Below are 20,755 nucleotides of genomic sequence, written 5' to 3'. Positions count from 1 at the left end.
AATCACATGACTGGAAATCGAAGCTACTTCAACTCTATCGACGAAACAATCACTGGAAAGGTTCGGTTTGGAGATGAATCAAGAATAGACATTCAAAGGATCTATTTTGTTTATAAGTCAAGACGGGAAAAGAAAAATTCTTGCAGATGTCTACTTCATCCCAGCACTTAAGAGTAATATCATCATTCTCGGACAGGCCATGGAATCGGGATGTGACGTAAGGATGAAAGAGAACTACCTGACCTTACACGATAAGGATGGTAATATGATTGTGAAAGCCTCAAGAGCAAGGAATCGATTATACAAAGTGGTGATGGAGATAGAATAATCAAAGTGCCTACAAACCCAACTACAATGTGAATTCTCTGTCTGGCATGCACGTCTAGGACACCTTGGAAACAATGCTATGAAAACCATGGTAAGAGAGGAGCTCGTTACCGGACTCCCTCAGTTGAAAGTCGAGAAAGACACATGTGAATCTTGCTTGCGTGCAAAGCAAACAAGGCGACCCTTTCAAACTTCAACCTCATATCGTGCATCTACAATCCTGGAGATCGTACACGCTGATCTCTGCGGGCCAATAACACCACCCACTGCAGGAAGAAGCAGATATATATATTTGTGCTCATAGACGATCACTCGCATTACATGTGGTCTATTCTCTTGAAAGAGAAGGGAGAAGCTTTCGACAAATTTGTGCGGTTTAAGAAGATTGTGGAACAGGAGACCGGTGCAACCATTAAGACATTGAGAACAGATAGAGGGGGAGAGTTCACAAGCTCAGAGTTTCGAGATTTCTGCGAAGTATCAGGCATACAAAGACACCTAACCGCCCCATACACGCCATAACAGAACGGAGTAGTAGAGAGACGTAACCGAACCTTGTTAGAGATGACAAGGAGCATCTTAACTCACATGCAAGTGCCAAACTACCTATGGGGAGAAGCGGTAAGACACTCAACCTATCTCATAAACCGATTAGCGACGAAAACATTGAGCAGTCAAACCCCGTATGAAGCGTTCAAGAAAAGAAACCTAATATCCAACATCTGCGAGTGTTTGGATGTATTGTGCATGCTAAAATAGAGTCAAAGAGCTTGAGAAAAGTGGATAGTAGGTCTCGCACTCTAGTACACCTCGGGACCGAGCCCGGCTCTAAAGCATATAGGCTATTTGATCCCAGATAACAATGAATATTCGTGAGCAGAGACGTAGTATTTGAAGAAGATAAAACATGAGAATGGAACAAAACTGGTAGTGAAGAAGCCAAGAACACAAAAACACTTACAGTTACGTTTGGAGAGTATGGGAATCAAGGACTTGAGGAATCAAGCAACATTTAACCTAGTAGCAGTGTTGTGCACGAAGATGGAGTCGAGGAAGATAAGCACAACTCTCAAGAGGAAACCGATGAAGAAACAGAGCATTACCAACCTCGAAGGTCAAACATAATCAGTAAAACACCTGCTTATCTCGATGATTATATCCTTCTTGCAGAAGAGGAAGGAGAGCGTCTCTTACTTCTGTTAAACGAAGAACCGTGGGATTTCGAAAGCGCAATGGAAGAGAAGGTATGGCGTGATGCCTGTGAAGAAGATATCAAATCGATTGTGAAGAACAAGACATGGGATCTCGTTGATCTTCCACCAGGAGCCAAACCAATTGGTTTAAAGTGGATTTTCAAGATCAAACGGAACGCAGACGGGAGAATCAACAAACATAAATCGAGACTAGTAGCAAAAGGATATATTCAACGTCATGGTATTGACTTCGAGGAAGTCTTCGCACCAGTTGCGCGCATTGAAACTGTTAGGTTCATTATTGCTCTAGCTGCATCAAATGGATGGGAAATCCATCACTTAGATGTCAAGACCGCTTTCCTCCTTGGAGAAATAAAAGAGGAGGTATATGTCAAGCAACCTGAGGGCTTTGAGGTAGAAGGAGAAGAAGATAAGGTATATAAACTTAATAAAGCCTTGTATGGTCTGAGACAAGCCCCTAGGGCATGGAACGAGAAGCTCAACAAAGTTCTTGGACAGCTGAAGTTTACGAGATGTTCGAAAGAACCTGCATTGTACCGCAAGCAAGAGGAAAATCGTTGTCTTCTCGTGGCCGTATATGTTGACGATCTTCTGATAACTGGTGCTGATCAGGGCCTGATATGCGAGTTTAAAAGGGAGATGTCAAGTAACTTTGAGATGAGTGGTCTCGGGCTATTGAGCTACTACCTTGGTATTGAAGTGTATCAAGAAGAAGGGAGGATCACGTTGAATCAGCGAAGATATGCGAACAAGATCCTAAGTGAAGCAGGTATGGCCGAGTGTAATGCCACGCAAACTCCTATGGAATTTGGTCTGAAGGTATCAAAGGCGGCAGATGAAGAGAGCATCGACGAGAAAGACTTTAGACGTAAGATTGGGTGCTTACGCTACCTACTCCACACTCGCCCGTACCTATCATTCAGTGTAGGACTTCTCAGCAGATACATGCATGATCCTAAAGCATCACATGGCGCAGCATTAAAACCCGTTTTGAGATATCTAAAAGGGACGACATCGTTAGGCCTCGTGTACAAGCAAACAAGCGGGATTGTACTCAAGGGATTCAGTGATTCAAACCACAACATCGACGAATATGACGGAAGAAGCACTACAGGCCACATATTCTACCTGAATGATTGTCCAATCACTTGGTGTTCTCAAAAGCAAGAGAATGTGGCTCTGTCATCATGTGAGGCTGAGTTTATGGCTGCAACCGAGGCTGCCAAACAAGCCATATGGCTTCAAGAACTCCTAGAAGAATTTCTTGGAAAAACGAATGAGAAGGTGGTAATATGGCTTGACAACAAATTAGCTATAGCACTCACAAAGAACCCGGTCTTCCATGGTCGCAGCAAGCATATACACAAACGATATCACTTTATCCGAGAGTGCATTGAGAACGAGCTAGTCGACGTCCAACACATACCAGGAGCTGAACAAAAGGCAGATATTCTAACTAAAGCATTAGGAAGAATCAAGTTCAAGGAAATGAAAGATCTTGTGGGAGTTCAAGATGTTGAAGAAGCTAACTTCAAGTTTAAAGGGGAGAATGTTACAGATAAACATGAAGTTAACTTAGAGAAGAAGTTAAAGCAATCCTAATGTATTTAGGAAAGTTACTTCCTAAGAGTTTAGGAAATATGGAAACATTAATCTCTATATATAGTATATGCGAGAGTGTTGCATAACACATGAGTTTTAGAGATTGAGATTGAGAACTTAACTTTTGAGAAGTTTCTTAAGTTAATAAAGAAGAGTTTCTTTATATTGAGTTCATATATAATCTAAGGCTTATAGAGTGGTGAGAATCAAAAAGAGGATAGATAAGTTTGGGGGAAGATAAGGGATGTGAAGAGCTACATTAATTAATTCGATTTGATGAATCATTGTTGTGGATGGGAGCCTTTATACGGCGACTTGGAACGTGCGGTGAGGTTAGGATAACAGTAGACGAAGAGACGGGACACCGCCTGTAGATAGAAGATAAGTTTGTTCGTAAATTTTTGTGGGTTGAGAATGGGCTTATGTTACACAAACAATACTTAAAAAACTCGGGCCTGAAAAATGCATACGGATTGGTTTTGCTTTGTCCAATTTGTAAAGGACGTGGAGTTTAAGCAAACGTGGCAACTCATAAGTGGTGTGAATTAAATGCCGACGTGGAGGGCCTCCTTGATGAGGATATTTTCTTTTTAGTTATTGTATGATGATATGATTTATATAAATAAATAATTTAAAATACAATCACTATTTTTGTGATACATTTTAAGTGATTTAATATGCACTTCTTTTGTAGTGCGTATACAGTGTTTTTTCAGCCAATTTTTGATATGAAAAGCCCATCAAAACGATATAGATAACGAAAAGGAGGAGGAGGAGAATTTTATTTATATTCTCTAACAAAAAAGGCGACGATAATGGCGATTTTCTAGGGTCTCAAATATGTTTCATGGATGGGATCCTGGTACTGATGGGGAAATTGGGATTTGCAGGGAGATCTTTCTTCCTTTCGCGATCGGCAGGGTATGGAATCAAGATGGATTTGTGGTGATACGGATTTTGGGAGTTATGGAGGTTCAATTGGGTAATGATTTCGGATCGGTGGAAATCTGGAATTGGGAGACTCAATCATGGAAGATTCGAGGTAAGGCTCTTGTTATCTTCACAACGAGAACCTTCCTTCTCCTAGTGGGGGATTTTTTTTTCTATAAGTCGATTCTGTGACTATGGAGTTTGGAAAGTCTGGATTTGGGTTTTCAATACTGATGGAAAGTTGGAAACTTTGATTTCGTTAAGCAATCGGATGATTACGATTTTACGAATCAAGTGGAATGGAGGGGTTATTTATGGCCTAGATTTCAAGATCAATATCGATTCGAGTTTGTATCAATATATAAGGGAATGGGTCTTGAGCTATAGATTCATATTTTCAAAGTTCTTTTTTTCTATCTTACGAAACTGGTGGGTGCTTATTCCTTTTCTGGCGACTATGAATCAGGGTCAACTTGTGGGAAAGGGGGGCGTTTCAACGACTGGAGAAGGGGTCCGCAAAAAGCTGAAGGTTTCTGTTCCCCACTTTGACAACTCTGATTTGATCAAGAGTTATGCTATGACCTTGATTGGGCGGTGCATGAACCCGGAGAAACAAAAGATTGGTGCGCTATTGGTGATGATTCCGAAGATATGGAAGGTGGAGGAGAGGGTGACGGGTGCAGATTTGGGAAAGGGGATGTTCCAGTTCCATTTTGAGAAGGAGGAGGACATTGAAGCGGTTTTGGAGTCACAACCATACCATTTTGATTACTGGATGATCTCAGTGGCTCGGTGGCAGCCAAGAATGTCAAGAACTTTCCCATCAGAAATTCCTTTTTGGATCAAAGTGGAGGGTCTCCCAACAGAGTTCTGGTCAACACCAGCATTTCAGAGCATCGGAGATGCGAGTGGCGAGACAACGGACGTGGATTTGGACTATGGAAAGATGCGTGTCGTGGTTGATGGCTTTAAGGAGCTAACATTGGAGACAACTGTGGAGTTCAAAGGGGGAGAATTTTATGATGAGGAAGAGGTGTCGGTTTCTCTTAAATACGAGAAACTGTTTGGCTTCTGTAAACTCTGTTTTAGTCTCTGTCACGAGGAAGATCTATGCCCACTGAATCCAAAGAGCACAGAGAAGAAGAAAGATATCAGAGATGAGCCGGTGGGCAGGAGAGAGGATCGAGCCAGGAGCTACAGAGGGGTTGTGATTAATGGTGAATGTTAGGGTTAAAAACGGTTACGACAAATTTAATATCCAAAACATCCGAGGAAGAAAGTAAGAATTTCTCCGAAGAGTACTTTTCGAAAATAGACTCTTTCTTACGAAAAAGCTTTACGGAAGAAAGAATCGAGATGTCCGACGAAGGCTCGAAACAGGTCGCTACGTAGCGACCAAGCTCGAGTCAAAGCTCGGTCGCTACGTAGCGACCGAGCGACCGTCCCGCTCGGTCGCTACGTAGCGACCGAGCTCAGCCAAGCTCGGTCGCTACGTAGCGACCGAGCGATCGTCCCGCTCGGTCGCTACGTAGCGACCGAGCTCGAGCCAAAGCTCGGTCGCTACGTAGCGACCGAGCACTCGTCTCGCTCGGTCGCTACGTAGCGACCGGGCTCGAGCCAAAGTTTGGTCGCTGTGTAGCGATTGAACCTTTCCGAACATCGATACGACACCAGTCCTTGCATTCTCGTCAAACCTTCGAATGCTATCTCCCGAAGACCGTAGCAAGCTCAGTCCATGTTTCCCGCTATTCTAATTCATCGATCAAACTTCGCGGATTAGAAACCGCGGAAAACTCGTAGTAAACGTGTCGAGTCGGAAGACGGCCCAAAGGGACCTAAAACACGACTCGAGGCCCATCCTACGATTTTTCCTAACCAAAAGCCCGTGAACCACAGCATGGTTCACGCTTGGCCCACGAGAAAGGATAAATGTCAAGTTTCCGCGGATAAATACGGAAGTTTTGAAGATAATTGTGAAGATCGGGAAAAATGGAATATCTCCATTTTTACGCTATGACGGCTTAAGGGCAGAAGAGTAAAAGCGTAAACCGACCTTGGAGCTAGTATATAAGGAGTCCTAGGCGAGGAGCAAGGGGAAGAACTTTTTCAGAGCAAACTTAGCACTTAGAGCAATTTAGGCAATTTTCCGTTTTTGTTATTTCGAGCTGCGACTCAATTAGGTTTAGCCGTCTTAGGGTTACTAGAACTAGGAATCTCGCCGACAGCTCTCGAGCCCAGGCTTATACCTTGTTGTAAACGCTCATACGCAAATTCGGAATAAGATCTTCTTTGCTCTCTTTCTCGATTTATTATACTTTATCGTTGTTATTCTCGTGTTCTGATTGCTTGACGTGTGGTAATTAACAGATATCCGGGTCCTCTGGGAAATTAGGGTTTTCCTAGTTTCCTTATTTAAACGGAAATCGACAGTGTGAATTTCGGTTCCCACAGTGAAGAGAATCATCAGGACAAGGGTAAAGATCAGAGGAGTTACCAGGGGAAGGGGAAAGGAAAAATGTATGAGGAAGAGTCACAGTGGGTGCGGGTTCCTGAGAGAGGGCACAAGCGATACTCAACTTACCGTGGCAGCAACAGAGCTGATGAGGGAAACATGAGGTCTCGGAATTCTAGGTGGGAGCAACCTCGGAACCACACGCAAGACGCAAGAGAGAGGGGTCATCGGGGCACACGACGTGAGAGGAGTCCTCGGGAGGAGCCAAAAGAAGAGGGCGAGATACAAGACACGGGTAGTGCTAACAGGGGTGTGACGAGGGAGGGAAATACTTCTGCATCAAACAACCTGCAATTGTCACAACAGGAGGATCGAAGAGGCTATGGCAATGTGGTTAAGGTAATTAGTAAACCCGTGGGCGTGGTGAATAGTGAAATTACTGCAATGGTTTCGGAAAATATTGGTACTGGATTAGAGCTGGCTCAGAAGCAGATAGGAGTTGGTAATGATAGCTTAGTGAATGAGGGTATGGATTTGGAGGAGACAGGGAATCACATTGATGGTGAAGTGGGGCTTATGTGCGATGATGATGGCTTCCAAAATTTAACTGATGGAGAGATGGAGGAACTTACTGGGACACAGGAGGTGGCCTTAGTGGAGGTTGCGGAAGATTCACACGCAAAGGAAGTTGGAGAGAAGGGTACTCAAGCAGGGGAGGATGAAAAGAAGAAAGGAACTCGTAAGTTGTTGCTTAAACAGACAGTCATGGCTGCTGGAACCTCCAAGAAGAAGTTTGTTCAAGCGCTACTTTCACAGAACAAGAGTGTTCAATCTCGACAAGGCAAGCGTCAGGGAGAAGGTATAAGATCGCAGGAGGAAAAGGGTCCCTTACACCCCAAACCAACCTCTTCCAAACCCTTAAATGCGCCCCATGGATAGTAAAATTTATGAAGATTTGAGGAGTGGTTCTTTTGGAGTTTCTGGTTTTTCTTATGTTTGGTCTTTAATAAGCTCTGTGAGCATTTCTTTAAGATTTTATTTTGTGGTTGTTTTGCTTGTTATCTGGCTATGTGGTGGCTATTTGCTATTTGTTTTATCTGGTTATGAGTTTGGTTTATGGAATGATATTGGCTTTTTTGGTTGCTTTGGCTTTGTTTGGATGTGTTCTTGGCTTGGGATGAATGTTAATATTAATTATAAGGTTGGTATGTCTATCGGAAAATGGATAAAATGGACTGAGAGGAATACTATGGTGATGCGTTATGGAAATAGGGGCAAGGAGGATTGGTGTTCGGTGGGGATACATGGGGTCTTCGGGAGATCAATAAGGTTCAACATAATGGATGGACATAAAGCATGTTCTCTGGTCTCATTAAACCAGAAAGAGAGGCTATATTATTCATACAAGATTGGAATTGGTTATCCGGATGGCAATCATTTACGACAGGCTAAGGTATTGATCACACTTTGGTCTCTGAGGAAGGTTGTTGGTACACGGTATACGTGGATGGCAATTCCACGGACTACAGGTCTTTTATTGTATCGAAGGATCAGCCTGAGAGTTTTGGGGAGAGTGACTATATGGGAGAGTATTAAGGTTTTAAAAACATTGGTGCCGTATTTTTGTTTGTTTATTACAGAATGGTGGTTGAGTTTTTCGGATATCATTAAACCCAAATTACATAGCTCTACAGAGTTTTTTTCACATTTTTAAAATGAGAGTGCTTAGTTGGAACTGTCGAGGAATGGGAAGCAAATGGACTACAGCCTATTTAAGGGAGATATGGCATAAATATAAACCGGATTTTTTATTTCTATCGGAAACAAAGCAGGATTTTGAGTTTGTTCAAAAATACCAATCACATTTTGGATTTGATAATTTAGTCACAGTTGACCCAGTAGGGCGGAGTGGTGGTCTGGCGCTTTACTATAATAATGATTATCAAGTTAATGTTTTATATTCAAGTAATCGAATGATAGATATGGAAGCAGTGATGCTGGAAAAAACAGCTTTTTTTACTTTTGTGTATGGGGATCCTGTCAAAGATTTGAGGGAACAAGTGTGGGAACGCTTAACTAGATATGGACTGTCAAGATCGGAACCGTGGTTCATTATTGGTGATCTGAATGAAATTACAGGAAATCATGAAAAGGAGGGTGGAGCTATCAGGAGTGCGGATTCATTTGTACCTTTCAATAATATGATCAGGAATAGTGGATTACTGGAATTTCCGGCAAAAGGTAACAAATTGTCATGGCAAGGGAGACGAGGTAAAGGAAAGGGGGCAGTAATGGTTCGTTGTCGATTAGATCGGGCACTCGCTAATGAGGAATGGCATACGCTATTTTCATGCTCTCATACTGAATATTTAGGGATGGTGGCATCTGATCACAGACCTCTGGTGGCTTTCCTCGATGATAAAGTTCAAAGGAAAAAAGGTCAATTTAGGTTTGATAAGAGATGGGTTGGTCAAGAGGGTTTAATGGAATCAATTACAATGGGATGGTCGAAATATAATGAAGGCAATGCAAATGGCATAGTGGAAAAGATTAGTAATTTTCGTCGCCAAATTGGAAAATGGCGGAAAAATAATCCACCTTATGGAAAGGAAAAAATTGCAGATTTGCAGAAGGCATTAGAGGAGGTACAAACTGATGATACTAGGTCTCAGGAGGATATATTAGAGGTATCCAGGAAGTTACAAGAGGCATATAGGGATGAGGAGGAGTATTGGCACCAAAAAAGTAGAAATATGTGGTACTCATCTGGGGATCTTAATACAAAATTTTACCATGCTTTGACAAAGCAACGAAGAGTACGTAATAGGATTGTAGGACAACATGATGTAGCTGGAAATTGGATTACAGAGGATAATGGTGTCGAAAAGGTAGCGGTAGACTATTTTGAAGAACTTTTTAGTACCACATCTCCATCGGAGTTTGACGATTTTCTTTCGGAAATAACACCGGGGATTACTCCTCAGATAAATCGATGGTTATTGAGGACGGCAACTGAAGCCGAGGTTAGAGAGGCGCTATTCATGATGCATCCAGAAAAAGCACCAGGACCGGATGGTATGACGGCGCTTTTCTTTCAACATTCGTGGCATATTATTAAAAAGGATTTGGTAGAGATGGTGAATAACTTTCTGGTATCGGGTGAAATGGATTCCAGGTTAAATATTACTAATATATGTATGATTCCAAATATAGAAAGGCCTACAAGGATGACGGAGCTGCGACCAATCAGTTTATGTAATGTGGGATATAAAATTATATCGAAGGTTTTGTGTCAACGGTTGAAAGTCTATTTGCCCTCTCTCGTCTCAGAGACTCAATCGGCTTTTGTGGCAGGGCGGTTGATCTCCGACAATATTCTTATAACTCAGGAAATGTTTCATGGATTACGGACAAATAAAGCGTGTCAGGGGAAGTATATGGCAATTAAAACGGATATGAGCAAGGCGTATGATAGGATCGAATGGGATTTTATTAAAGCATTACTGCAGAAGATGGGTTTTCATCAACACTGGATTAAATTAATGATGGAGTGTATATCGTCAGTTCAATATAGGATTCTCCTCAATGGACAACCACGGGGACTCATTGTACCACACAGAGGTTTACGACAAGGAGACCCGTTGTCCCCTTATTTATTTATTCTGTGTACTGAGGCTTTGATTGCCAATATAAGGAAAGCGGAGCGAGGGAAACAATTAACAGGGATTAAGGTAGCTAGAGCTTGCCCATCGATTTCACACTTGTTTTTTGCGGATGATAGTTTGTTTTTCTGCAAGGCTCAAAAGGAGGAATGTCACACTATTCTCAGGATTTTAAAGGAGTATGAGGTAGTTTCTGGGCAATTGATAAATTTCGACAAATCCTCGATTCAATTTGGACACAAAATTGAGGAATCGGTCAGGCAAGAACTAAGAGATATTTTGGGGATTCAGAATTTGGGGGGCGTGGGATCCTATCTAGGATTACCGGAAAATTTAGGGGGTTCCAAGATTCAATTTTTCAGTTTTGTGCAGGATCGTCTAAATAACAGGGTCAATGGTTGGAAGTGATTATTAAGTCAGTGATTACGGCATTGCCGAATCATACGATGTCATGTTACCGTTTACCTAAGGCCATTACACGAAAATTGACGAGTGCGGTAGCACAATTCTGGTGGAGCCCTGGGGGTAGTTCAAGAGGTCTGCATTGGAAATCATGGGATAAAGTATGTGTTAGTAAGGAAGAAGGAGGTTTAGGTTTCAAGGATATAACTGACTTCAATACAGCGATGCTTGGTAAATAGTTATGGAGGCTGATAGAACAGCCAAACACTTTATTCTCTCGCGTTTTCAAGGGGAGGTATTTTCGTCATGCCTCACCTCTTGATCCGATCCGTTCATTCTCCCCGTCATATGGCTGGAGGAGTATTGTATCTGCTAGATCTCTGGTAAGCAAAGGACTAATCAAACGGGTGGGAACAGGATCTTCTATCTCTGTATGGAATGATCTTTGGATCCCAACCACTCGCCCGAGACCAGCCAATAAAAATCAACATAATTTGTATCCCGATCTCACAGTGGATTCACTTATTGACCCCACTACGCGAAGATGGAATTCGCAGGTTCTCCGGGATTTGGTAGATCCTCAGGATGTGGAAATTATAGAAAGAATACCACTGAGCAGGAATCAGATGGTTGATAGAGAAGGATGGCATTTCACAAATAATAGAAAATTTACGGTTAAATCAGGATATCAAGTGGAACGGATCTATCCGGATAGGGAACGATTACCATTATTGGTGGGATCAACAGTTGATGTACTGAAGGTATTTTGTTGGAAAATCCGGTGTCCACCTAAAATAAAGCATTTTCTTTGGCAACTGGTTTCAGGGTGTGTAGCAGTTAAGAAGAATCTGAAGGCGCGAGGGATGCAAGGTGAGATATGTTGTGCAAGATGTGGAGCGGAGGAGGAGTCGATTAATCATGTATTTTTTGAGTGTCCCCCAGCACTTCAGGTTTGGGCTCTTTCAAAGATTCCAACAAATCCAGCCATCTTCCCCACGAGCTCTCTCTTTACGAATATGGATCATCTCTTCTGGCGGGTTATCCCACAGCTGGAGGATCATCAGTTTGCTTGGATATTATGGTATATTTGGAAGGAAGGAATAATAAGGTATTTAGTAATTTGGATATGGATCCTAAGGATACTCTTAAGTTGGCAGAAACGGAAGCAACACTTTGGGCAGAGGCACAGCTGTTGAACGAAAAGAAAACGGACACACACGTACCGGTTACGTCTCTTCCGGCAATTCCCGGACGATGGTGTTTTACAGATGGATCATGGAAAGAGGGCGATCTTTTCTCTGGTCAGGGTTGGTTCAGTACTCTAAAAGGATTTGAAGGACTGTTGGGAGCTAGGAACGTACGGGCATCTCTAAATCCCTTGCATGCAGAGATGGAGGCATTACTATGGGCTATGGAATGTATGAGAAATTTAAGACAATCTCAGGTTACGTTTGCAACGGACTGTTCTCAATTGGTGAAGATGGTTTCGAAACCAGAAGAATGGCAAGCTTTTGCAAGCTATTTGGAGGATATCAAGAGTCATACGCTCAGAGATTATTCATGTCCCAAGAACGCAAAATACGAAGGCGGATAGCCTAGCACGCAGTGTCAGGATTCAGCCGTCTTTCGTCGTTCACATGGATCAACATCTCCCAGTTTGGTTTACAGGGTCAATATGAGTCTGTAATGTTGTCGACAAAAAAAAAAAAAAAAACGATATAGATGATGCTTTGGAAACTCAAAGTCTCAACACTTACATATATTTGATAAAATAAGAGTTCCGCTCATATGAGAACTATCATATTTTGGATATAACTGAAATCAATATCACAGTAAACTACCTCTTGAGCGTAAAAGTCAACATATTTTTATAACATACATATTTTTGAAACATTTAATTTAGAGTAAATGAAAAGTATTAAAAAAATAGGTTAACTTACCAATTTAATATAATTTTCTATATTTAATTTTATATAATACTCCTATTTAAAAATAAAACATACTATAATTATCAAATTTATAAAAAGTAGTATATAGTTTTATTTTTCGGATTATAAAAAATCTTAGTTCATATTAAATTATAATTATGAAACAATTGATGCTTTATTTTTTTTAAACAAATTAAAATTCTTGGCATGATTTTGTTATATTTTCTTAATATTTTTTGTTATAAGAAAAAATAAAATTTAAAATATATTGGTAAAATTGATTTGTCACTAATATTTTGGAATGTGTTTTATGTTTTTTTTTAATTTAATTTTACATATGAAAATATCAAATATAATACATTGGATATTGAATACTAATTATTGGTATCCATTTTAGTTCGAACATTACAACTCTAATGACGGTCCAAAAACCAGCTGATCAGATAATTAAGATTCTAAATTAATTGATTAAATAAGAAACCAGTGAAAAGTTGCCAACGACTTCTTCTTTGGTCTTTTGCCATAAATAAAACTGTTTGTTTCCATTGGAGGTGGACAAAAAACGAATATCCGGTTTTTAGAGGTATTTCGTATGAATAATTAATTATTCAATCCAATATCCATACGGATATTTGATGTTCTGGAAAATTTAACCATATATCCAATTCGATCTGTACAAATAAAAAAAATTAATAGAATTTTATTAATTAAAGTTATTAACTTCTTATGACTCTAATAACTCAAATAAAAATATTTTAAAACTTACTTAAATAAAACAGTTATATAATTTATATATATACTTTTGAAATATATGTACATACATACATATAATGGATCGGATCGGATATCTATCCTTAAAAATATTAGTATTTATAATTTTTTTTCTTTTCTCATAGATATTATATATTAGTATATTTGCTTTTCTGTAAAGTTAGTGATATTTGGATCTTTTGGTTTCAATAAAAACAAGTAATGAGTCGAATCAAAACTTATAGCTATTTTGCTCATCACTAATTTCTAGATAATGAATCCTACTATATAAAAGGGACTAAATTTAAGGCTTTTGAGACTATCCACCTCATCCAAAATATTTTCATCCAAAAAGAATTAAAAATAAATATCATTTAGAAAATAATTAACTAACATACAACTTTTGATATTTCTAGAAATTTCAAATTTGTAACTTCTAATTTATTAATAGAATCATATATCTATATTGAATTATGTTCTATTTTTAATCGTTAGACTTCAAGGATAAATAAATTATTAATTTATAATATATATAGTTTATAACCTTATATTGTAGTTATAAATAAAGAGAAAATAATTAAAATTGTAAGTTTTGAATCATAGAGAAAATATAGTGTATATGATTGAAGTTGGTCCATTCTGAAATTAAAGATGGCTAAAATTCATCTTTGTCAAAATGCATAGATGTGAATCTTATATGAATAGAGTTCTCCATTGCTTATAGTAGTGTAATAAACTCCGTGTGTAATGGAGAAAAAATGTTATATAAGTGAAAACAAAAATTATGATTTTTTTTCTTGTGCCTATAGGCTCTTCGTAATTTGAAGAAGAAAGAATATATTGTGTGAAAATCTTTGGCTCGGTCAAATTTTATCCAGTTGTTTATAAAACTGTTGTTATCTAATTCATGTAATTTTTCAGTGTTGATTTAAAAGCCTAAAAAACCCATCTATACTGACTTTTTGATATTTTTAGTGATTTGAATTTAAAAAGAGATAAAATTTTCGATAAGTTATGTAAACTCTGAACAAGTATTTACTTTTAGAAAGCATTTACATGTTTCAAACTTATAATATATACATATATAATGTTTAAAATTATGCATATAAAAGCTGTGTAAAATGTGTCTGAATATGTTTCTGTTCTTTAATGTGTTAATCGTACTATATATAACATTATTTTAAAATTTCAAAAAGTTTATGTCACTGTCACATACAAAAAACCATCAATAAAAAATATAATTCTCCATCTACGACAAAAAAAACAAAAAATTATCAACATATAAATTTAAATTAAGAAAAACTAACATTAGAAAAACAAGAAGTTAATATAAAAGAAAAAAACTGACAAATAATACTATAAATAAAATAAATTTATAAGACACAATCCGCGCGAAGCGCGGAAAAATTCTCTAGTCACGATAAAGAGCATTGCGGAGTTTTTGCCAGTGGGTTTTTTTCGTTGATTATAATAATTACTTATTTGCGTCAAAATAATGTACCAAGAAATTATTACCGCGAACAAAGCTCTTCAGTTCACTGATCTTTTTACAATAAAAATAGAGAAAAAAAATAAAATAAAAACTCAGAATTCTCAGGTGGTGAATCAAAAACACACAAAAATAAAATGAAAACAAAAACATATATTGCACAATTTAAAGAAATATCAATCGACAAAGGGAAAAGTGATGTGGCAACGGTATAGGCGTTGGATTGGTCAGAGTCAACATGTAGGGAAATCCGAGGGAGGAGGAGGGAGCTTCTGGTTTGGAAGGTCTCCATCCAGAACCACCCAAGCCATGGTCAAACCCCAACTCAAATGAATCTCAATGTGGCAATGCATAAACCACACACCTGACACCATCAAACAAAAACTATTAAGAAACGACAGTTTTAATAAACATTAAAATTATCACAGTCATATTCAAAACCGCATAATATGTGTTGCAACTTGTAACACGCATTTAAAAAAAAAAACTTAAACCAATACCAGGGTTATCAGCGAGGAATCGGATGGCAACCCAACCACCGGAAGGGACATTAATAGTGTTTCGTTCAACCGGGTCAACTAGGTTATACTGTTTTGGGTCACGGGTCGGGTCAAAATTACCGAAGCCTTGACCTACCACATAAAAGTTGTAGCCATGAAGATGAATAGGGTGTGCCTCGATTCCCAAGATGCTAGTGCCCTGCAAGACCAATTCGACAGTTGTGTTGTACTTCAAGACCACGACTTTGGTCCCTCCTGAGACCATTGTGTTGTTTGGTGGCACGCCCGTGTAATTAAATGGGAAAACAGGGGCACTTGGGAAATTGGTTGTGAAAACTTTCTTAGACATGCCAGAGAAGTATGATTGTAATAAAGAAGTAGTGTTTGGTAAGATGAAAGTCACATTGTTGATAGCTGCTGCAAATTTTGTGGTATTAGTTGGTCCTTGACAGGTCTGGTTTTTAGGACAAGGGTTGGTTCCTAAACCGACCGTAAAGAAAAACTTCTTATCCACGATTTTTGGAACGTTTGCCGGGAATCTAGAATTTGCCAAACTTCTAAACATTTTTGTAAAGTTCGCTGCATAGCTCGTACTGTTGATAGGAGGTAGAGAAGGATTAATAACAGGAAGGTTTTTAGAAGAGTTAAAATGGTTTGAAGTAGGTTTGTGATGGTATTTGAGAATCCCTGCGACGGTTGTATTATCGATTGTTCCTTGGCCCGTGAAGTAAGGTCTTGCTAGCATGTAGAAGGTTGCATTTGGGTAAATAGGTTTGGTTTTGAGTAGAACGTTGGTGGTTTGTCCCGGACCGAGAAGAACAATGTTGGTTTGGAATGGTTTAACGTAGCTAGCGTCAGCTTCGACCACTGTCAATGTGTGATTGGCTATGGTAAAGAAGAGTTCATCATCGAGTGCAGCATTGATCAGTCGTAGTAGATATGTCTTTCCAGGTTTCACAACCAACTTGTATGTGTCTGAAAAAAATAGATATATTTAATCGTTGCAAAACTAAATCAGTTTCTAGTTTTAGACAACAAGAAGAAATATGATAATTACCTTTTGTGGAGCAATTATATAATGGGCCTGGTAACCCATTAAAAGTATGAGCATCTGACGCATTTGGACCTGCACCAGTCTGAAGAGCTTGTTGTACAACTGCTTGAGGATCAGCATTAAACCACTCACCTATACTCAGATTAAATACATCAATCCCTTAAACAGAACGCTAATCTTGTGGGACATATATAAAATTTATGTGTTCAGAAGATAATTTACCAAAGATAATAGGGACTTGTTTGTAGGGTTTGGGAAAAGGATAATGTTGATAGAGTTTTGGGAGAATGATCAATGGTCCGTACACGGTGGCTCTCATCCATTGAATGTGTGCATGCCACCACAAGGTTCCTCTTTGTCCAATAATCGTGAAGTTGTAAACATAACTTTGTCCCGTCTGAATTGGACATTGTGTCACATACGACGGTCCATCCGCCCATCCGCTCCTTAGCTGCCGGATCCCATGCCTACATTTTATACATTCATTTATTTATTGAGGCTTAAAGAAAATTAAACAAGAGTTTAAAATTTTATTATCATTGTAAGACTAAAAGCAACTAATAATTTACCAGTGTATGGAAATGTTATTGGATACATGATTAACAACTTTTATCTGGAGATTATCTCCTTCTCTTGCAGTAACCTTCGGTCCTGGAAATTTTCCGTTGACTGCTACAATTGATTTTGTCTTGCATAATCGTGTGATGTTTTTAAGTTGAATCTGCCAGAGGGGAATTGGAGTAAGCGACTAAAACATATCATATATAAAAAACAAAGACTTTAACTAATATATATGGACTCAAACTGAGACTAATTTATTATTACATGGAAGGTGTAGTGTCGCGTGATTCCTGCAGATTCTGCGTTGATGCCGTAAGTTATGGTGATCAGAAATGCCACAAGAAGATAATGCAAACCCCACATAGCCATGTATACTATTTATTTGAATATTGAAGGAAAATCTGTTTTTAAATTTCAGAACATTTATGTAAGAAGTATGATTTTCTTGTTATATCGTTTTCTGGTGAAGCTCTTAAGTGGTGTGTGTGTAAATAGAAGTCGAATGTTGTTTTTATATAAGGAAAGAGGCGAATGGTAAGGTAGTGGTTGGTAACAAAAGCAAGGAACAAAATATATTTGTGATTTATTAGGATAAGTGATGAATGAGATGATTTAGTGTTGATGTTATAGTTGGTCCAATTGTTGACGGTCCGAGTGAATTCTAAGTTAACTAATTGAGTGCATAAACAATGGTAACCATAGCTCTACATCTAAATTTGTGTACCAACAAAATGATAATTTTATCTTTAATAAAAAAGATACAAACAGATAATCGAGATATTAGCTAAATATCAATTATCTTTCTAAAGAACTCATGTTTTGGTATTTACTAGAATGTATATTTATCAAAACTAGTAAATTCAAAACTATTCCTATTTTTTTATATATTTTTTTTTTGACAGCAAGACATTCACAAACTCATATTGACTTTGTAAACCAAATCGGTAACTTCGTATCCATATGAACGACGAAAGATGGTTGTTTCCTAACACTGCGTGCTAAGCTATCTGCCCGTAGGTTCTCCATCCGAGGTACATGAACGATGTATGAGTTGAGAAAACTTAATCGTAAAAGCTTGATATCTTCCAGATAGCTTTCAAATGCTGGTCATTCTTCTGGTTTCGAAACCATCTTCACCAATTGAGAGTAGTCCGTTGCAAATGTAACCTGAGACTATCGTAAATTCTTCATACATTCCATTGCCCAAATCAAAGCCTCCATCTCCGAATGAAGAGGTGAAATACATGCCGTTACATTCCTTGCTCCTAATAAACCATCAAAGCCCGGTAAGATACTATACCATCCTTATCCCAAAAATAGTTCCTTATCTTTCCACGGACCATTTATAAAACACCATCATCCTGGAGGTACTAATGTGGGTCTGGTCTGTACCTTACGCTCCCTCTTCTGATCAGTGAATACCCGTGCCTCACTAATTAACGATCAAACAGTACTTTACTTATTGCCTTAATAAAATTCTACAATGAAGATGACTAAAAAAAAACTTCTGCAATGAATATTGCTTATAGGATACAAAAACTCACTAAAACATAGTCTAAAATAATATAAATAAGATTATTAATTTCATACAAAATAGCAATTCAAAAATACAACACTTCATATCAAATTTTAATTTAGGAACTTATAAATCTAAAAGACTAACTTTTTCGTTTTTGCTTTTCGAGATATGAAAACTTGATAAGAAATATAATCATATATATATGTGTGGTTAGACCAAGTTAAGGATACTAAATAATGTAATGAGTAGACTAATTAATTATAGTAAACATGGAATATAACAGTAAGTACATGGGACGTTGCCGGTTGGTTGTTTGAAAACACATGTTCCAACAAAAAAGAGAGTGTTGAGTGGTTCTAAGCTTAAGGAGGATCTTCACAGTCTCCTGGAAGACTCTCTCTTTGACACTTCACCCAATTCATCCATTCCTTTCAAGCAACATAAGACAACGATTGTTGGAATAATCTTCACTTGGCCTTATATTCTACCTTTATCTGCCTCATCTACTTTTTCTAGATATTTGGTAACTACAATTAAGATGTTGCATCCAATGTTTAATTTTGGTTAAATGAGACACTACATTTTCTTTTATCTCATTTGACAGCATGGAATCTTTGGATTTAATTAGGAATGTTTTAACTGTAAGTTAAGATTGGTGTCTTGTTCTTAAGCAGGAAAAGAGTAGAGAACAAATAAGTGAGACCAAATTTTTTAATGGGTTTCGTTTTTAACTTCTACCTATAAAAAACATTGAAAATGAATATAGTTGAATAAGTTTAAACACCATTTATAACCGTGTAAATAAAACATAACCTTCTCAATGTTTTCCAGATCCAACCAGGGATCCAGAATTAGATTTCACCATACTACATCCCTAATACTGCCAAAACAGACAACCTTCCCGTGGGTTGATCAATGAGTTAAGTGATGAGACTATTAGTATCCATGTTACGCAATCTGCATAAACGATTTTTGTAGGTTTGATTACATAAAACAATAGGTTTGACTTATTGTGTCAACACACTACACGTAACTCATTCGATAATTTTTTCTGCGTTCTGTCCTTCCATTTGATTGTGGAAATTTTCAAATTTATAGTCACACTCTTACCTCTTTTTTTGCTAAGATCTCATCGAATTTTTTTTTTATCTCATCGAAATTTTAAATACCAAGTTTAGTAAAAAGTGGTTGTAAGAAGTAAGTTTCAAATTGGAGCTAAATCTTAAAAGTTTTAAGCAACAGAGATTAAAATCTCAATTACAAGAAGAGTTGCAGACTAAGCAGCATTAGGGTTCAGTTCAACTTGAAAGAGGATATTACAAAATTGACTAGCATTGTTAGTGGTTTAAACTGCACTGGTTAGCTCTTGCTGTTTTTGCTATAAAACAGAGTCGACACTTGGTTTATGTATGGTTTTCTTGTAAGTTCTCTCCAATCACAGGGAATTATTGGTTGTGGATATGGCCGAGACGTTACGAGTTCGTAAAATCGATGCCTCTTCCGTATTATCTAATATCTATGTTCTTCATATGGTATTTTGGTTCAAAACAGCGTTTAGTTGCGTGTTTCAGTTATCATGGTAAATAATGATGATTAAAATCATGGGTTTAGAAAAGTAAGAAAGAACATAATAATGTAGATCGTTAGTTGTAGGTTTACCAACTTCAAAAATTCTCCTTTACTGTTTCATCTCACCGAATTTATTTGTTAGCCAGTAACATTATCCAATAACAATTATATAACTTTTTGTCATTGAATCAAATGAATAAATTTAATATGTTGTAACTTTTGGAAGAGAAAATAATCATTATACTCTTTTTGTAACTGGATTTACAATACTAAAGTTGAAAAATAACCTTTTTACTAACATCAATACAATTAACTACGTTTAATTAACATAATCAAATTTTGTATAAACAATTTTTCTAATGGTTTAATCCGATTAAAATTTAAATTCGACTCTTAATTCTAATCCACGAACCTATTTAGGTTAATTTGAAAAAGCTATTAATCAAATTATTAGTTTAGAAGGATAATTGAGAAGATAAAAAGTCTGGGTGCATCTAATCTATTAAATTAGAGTCTTATACTGTTTTTATGTGTAATTTTTTATTTAGACTATCCTTTAGAAAATTTATAAAATTACATATAATTTAAATATAATATCTTAATCTTTTATTTGAAATAAAAATAAACAATCCTTAATAAAATTATAACAAAATCTTCAAAAATCTATTTGCAATTTATTTTTTTTGTAATTAATTAATTTATATTCGATTATTATTAAAATATAATTAAAAATTAAAATTAATTCAGTTTTGATTTAAAAATTAAAATTAAAATCACATAAATATTTTAATTATAT

The 20,755-nt window shown here is 37.5% G+C and overlaps 2 protein-coding genes across 2 annotated transcripts; one reads left to right on the top strand and one right to left on the bottom strand.

The window, feature by feature from the left end:
• Window positions 1-4,530: 4,530 nt before the first annotated feature.
• Window positions 4,531-5,301, top strand: LOC103868257. The gene has a single exon (XM_009146367.1). It carries the CDS (start codon window positions 4,531-4,533, stop codon window positions 5,299-5,301), a length of 771 nt encoding a protein of 256 aa, XP_009144615.1.
• A 9,447-nt stretch (window positions 5,302-14,748) lies between these two features.
• Window positions 14,749-17,546, bottom strand: LOC103868055 (laccase-2). The gene is made up of 6 exons (XM_009146148.3): window positions 17,136-17,546; window positions 16,880-17,031; window positions 16,533-16,777; window positions 16,314-16,442; window positions 15,257-16,231; window positions 14,749-15,120 (listed from the first exon to the last, which is right to left on the bottom strand). The coding sequence occupies exons 1-6, from the start codon at window positions 17,238-17,240 to the stop codon at window positions 14,990-14,992; spliced, it is 1,737 nt and encodes a 578-aa protein (XP_009144396.1). The 5' UTR covers window positions 17,241-17,546; the 3' UTR covers window positions 14,749-14,989.
• Window positions 17,547-20,755: the final 3,209 nt, after the last annotated feature.

Source organism: Brassica rapa, chromosome A05 (assembly GCF_000309985.2).
Source record: "Brassica rapa cultivar Chiifu-401-42 chromosome A05, CAAS_Brap_v3.01, whole genome shotgun sequence".
NCBI lineage: Eukaryota > Viridiplantae > Streptophyta > Magnoliopsida > Brassicales > Brassicaceae > Brassica > Brassica rapa.
The sequence above is the reverse complement of the archived record's forward strand: the minus strand, read 5'-3'. Positions and strand labels throughout refer to the sequence as shown.

Bases quoted from the DNA above. Each gene is read 5' to 3' on its own strand.
- LOC103868257 (XM_009146367.1), top strand. From the start codon at position 4,531: ATGAATCAGGGTCAACTTGTGGGAAAGGGGGGCGTTTCAACGACTGGA.
- LOC103868055 (XM_009146148.3), bottom strand. From the start codon at position 17,240: ATGGCTATGTGGGGTTTGCATTATCTTCTTGTGGCATTTCTGATCACC. The intron at 16,443-16,532 runs GTAAATTATCTT...ATCTGAGTATAG, and splicing joins ACAAGTCCCTATTATCTTTG to GTGAGTGGTTTAATGCTGAT. The intron at 15,121-15,256 runs GTATTGGTTTAA...TGATGGTGTCAG, and splicing joins ATTCCTCGCTGATAACCCTG to GTGTGTGGTTTATGCATTGC.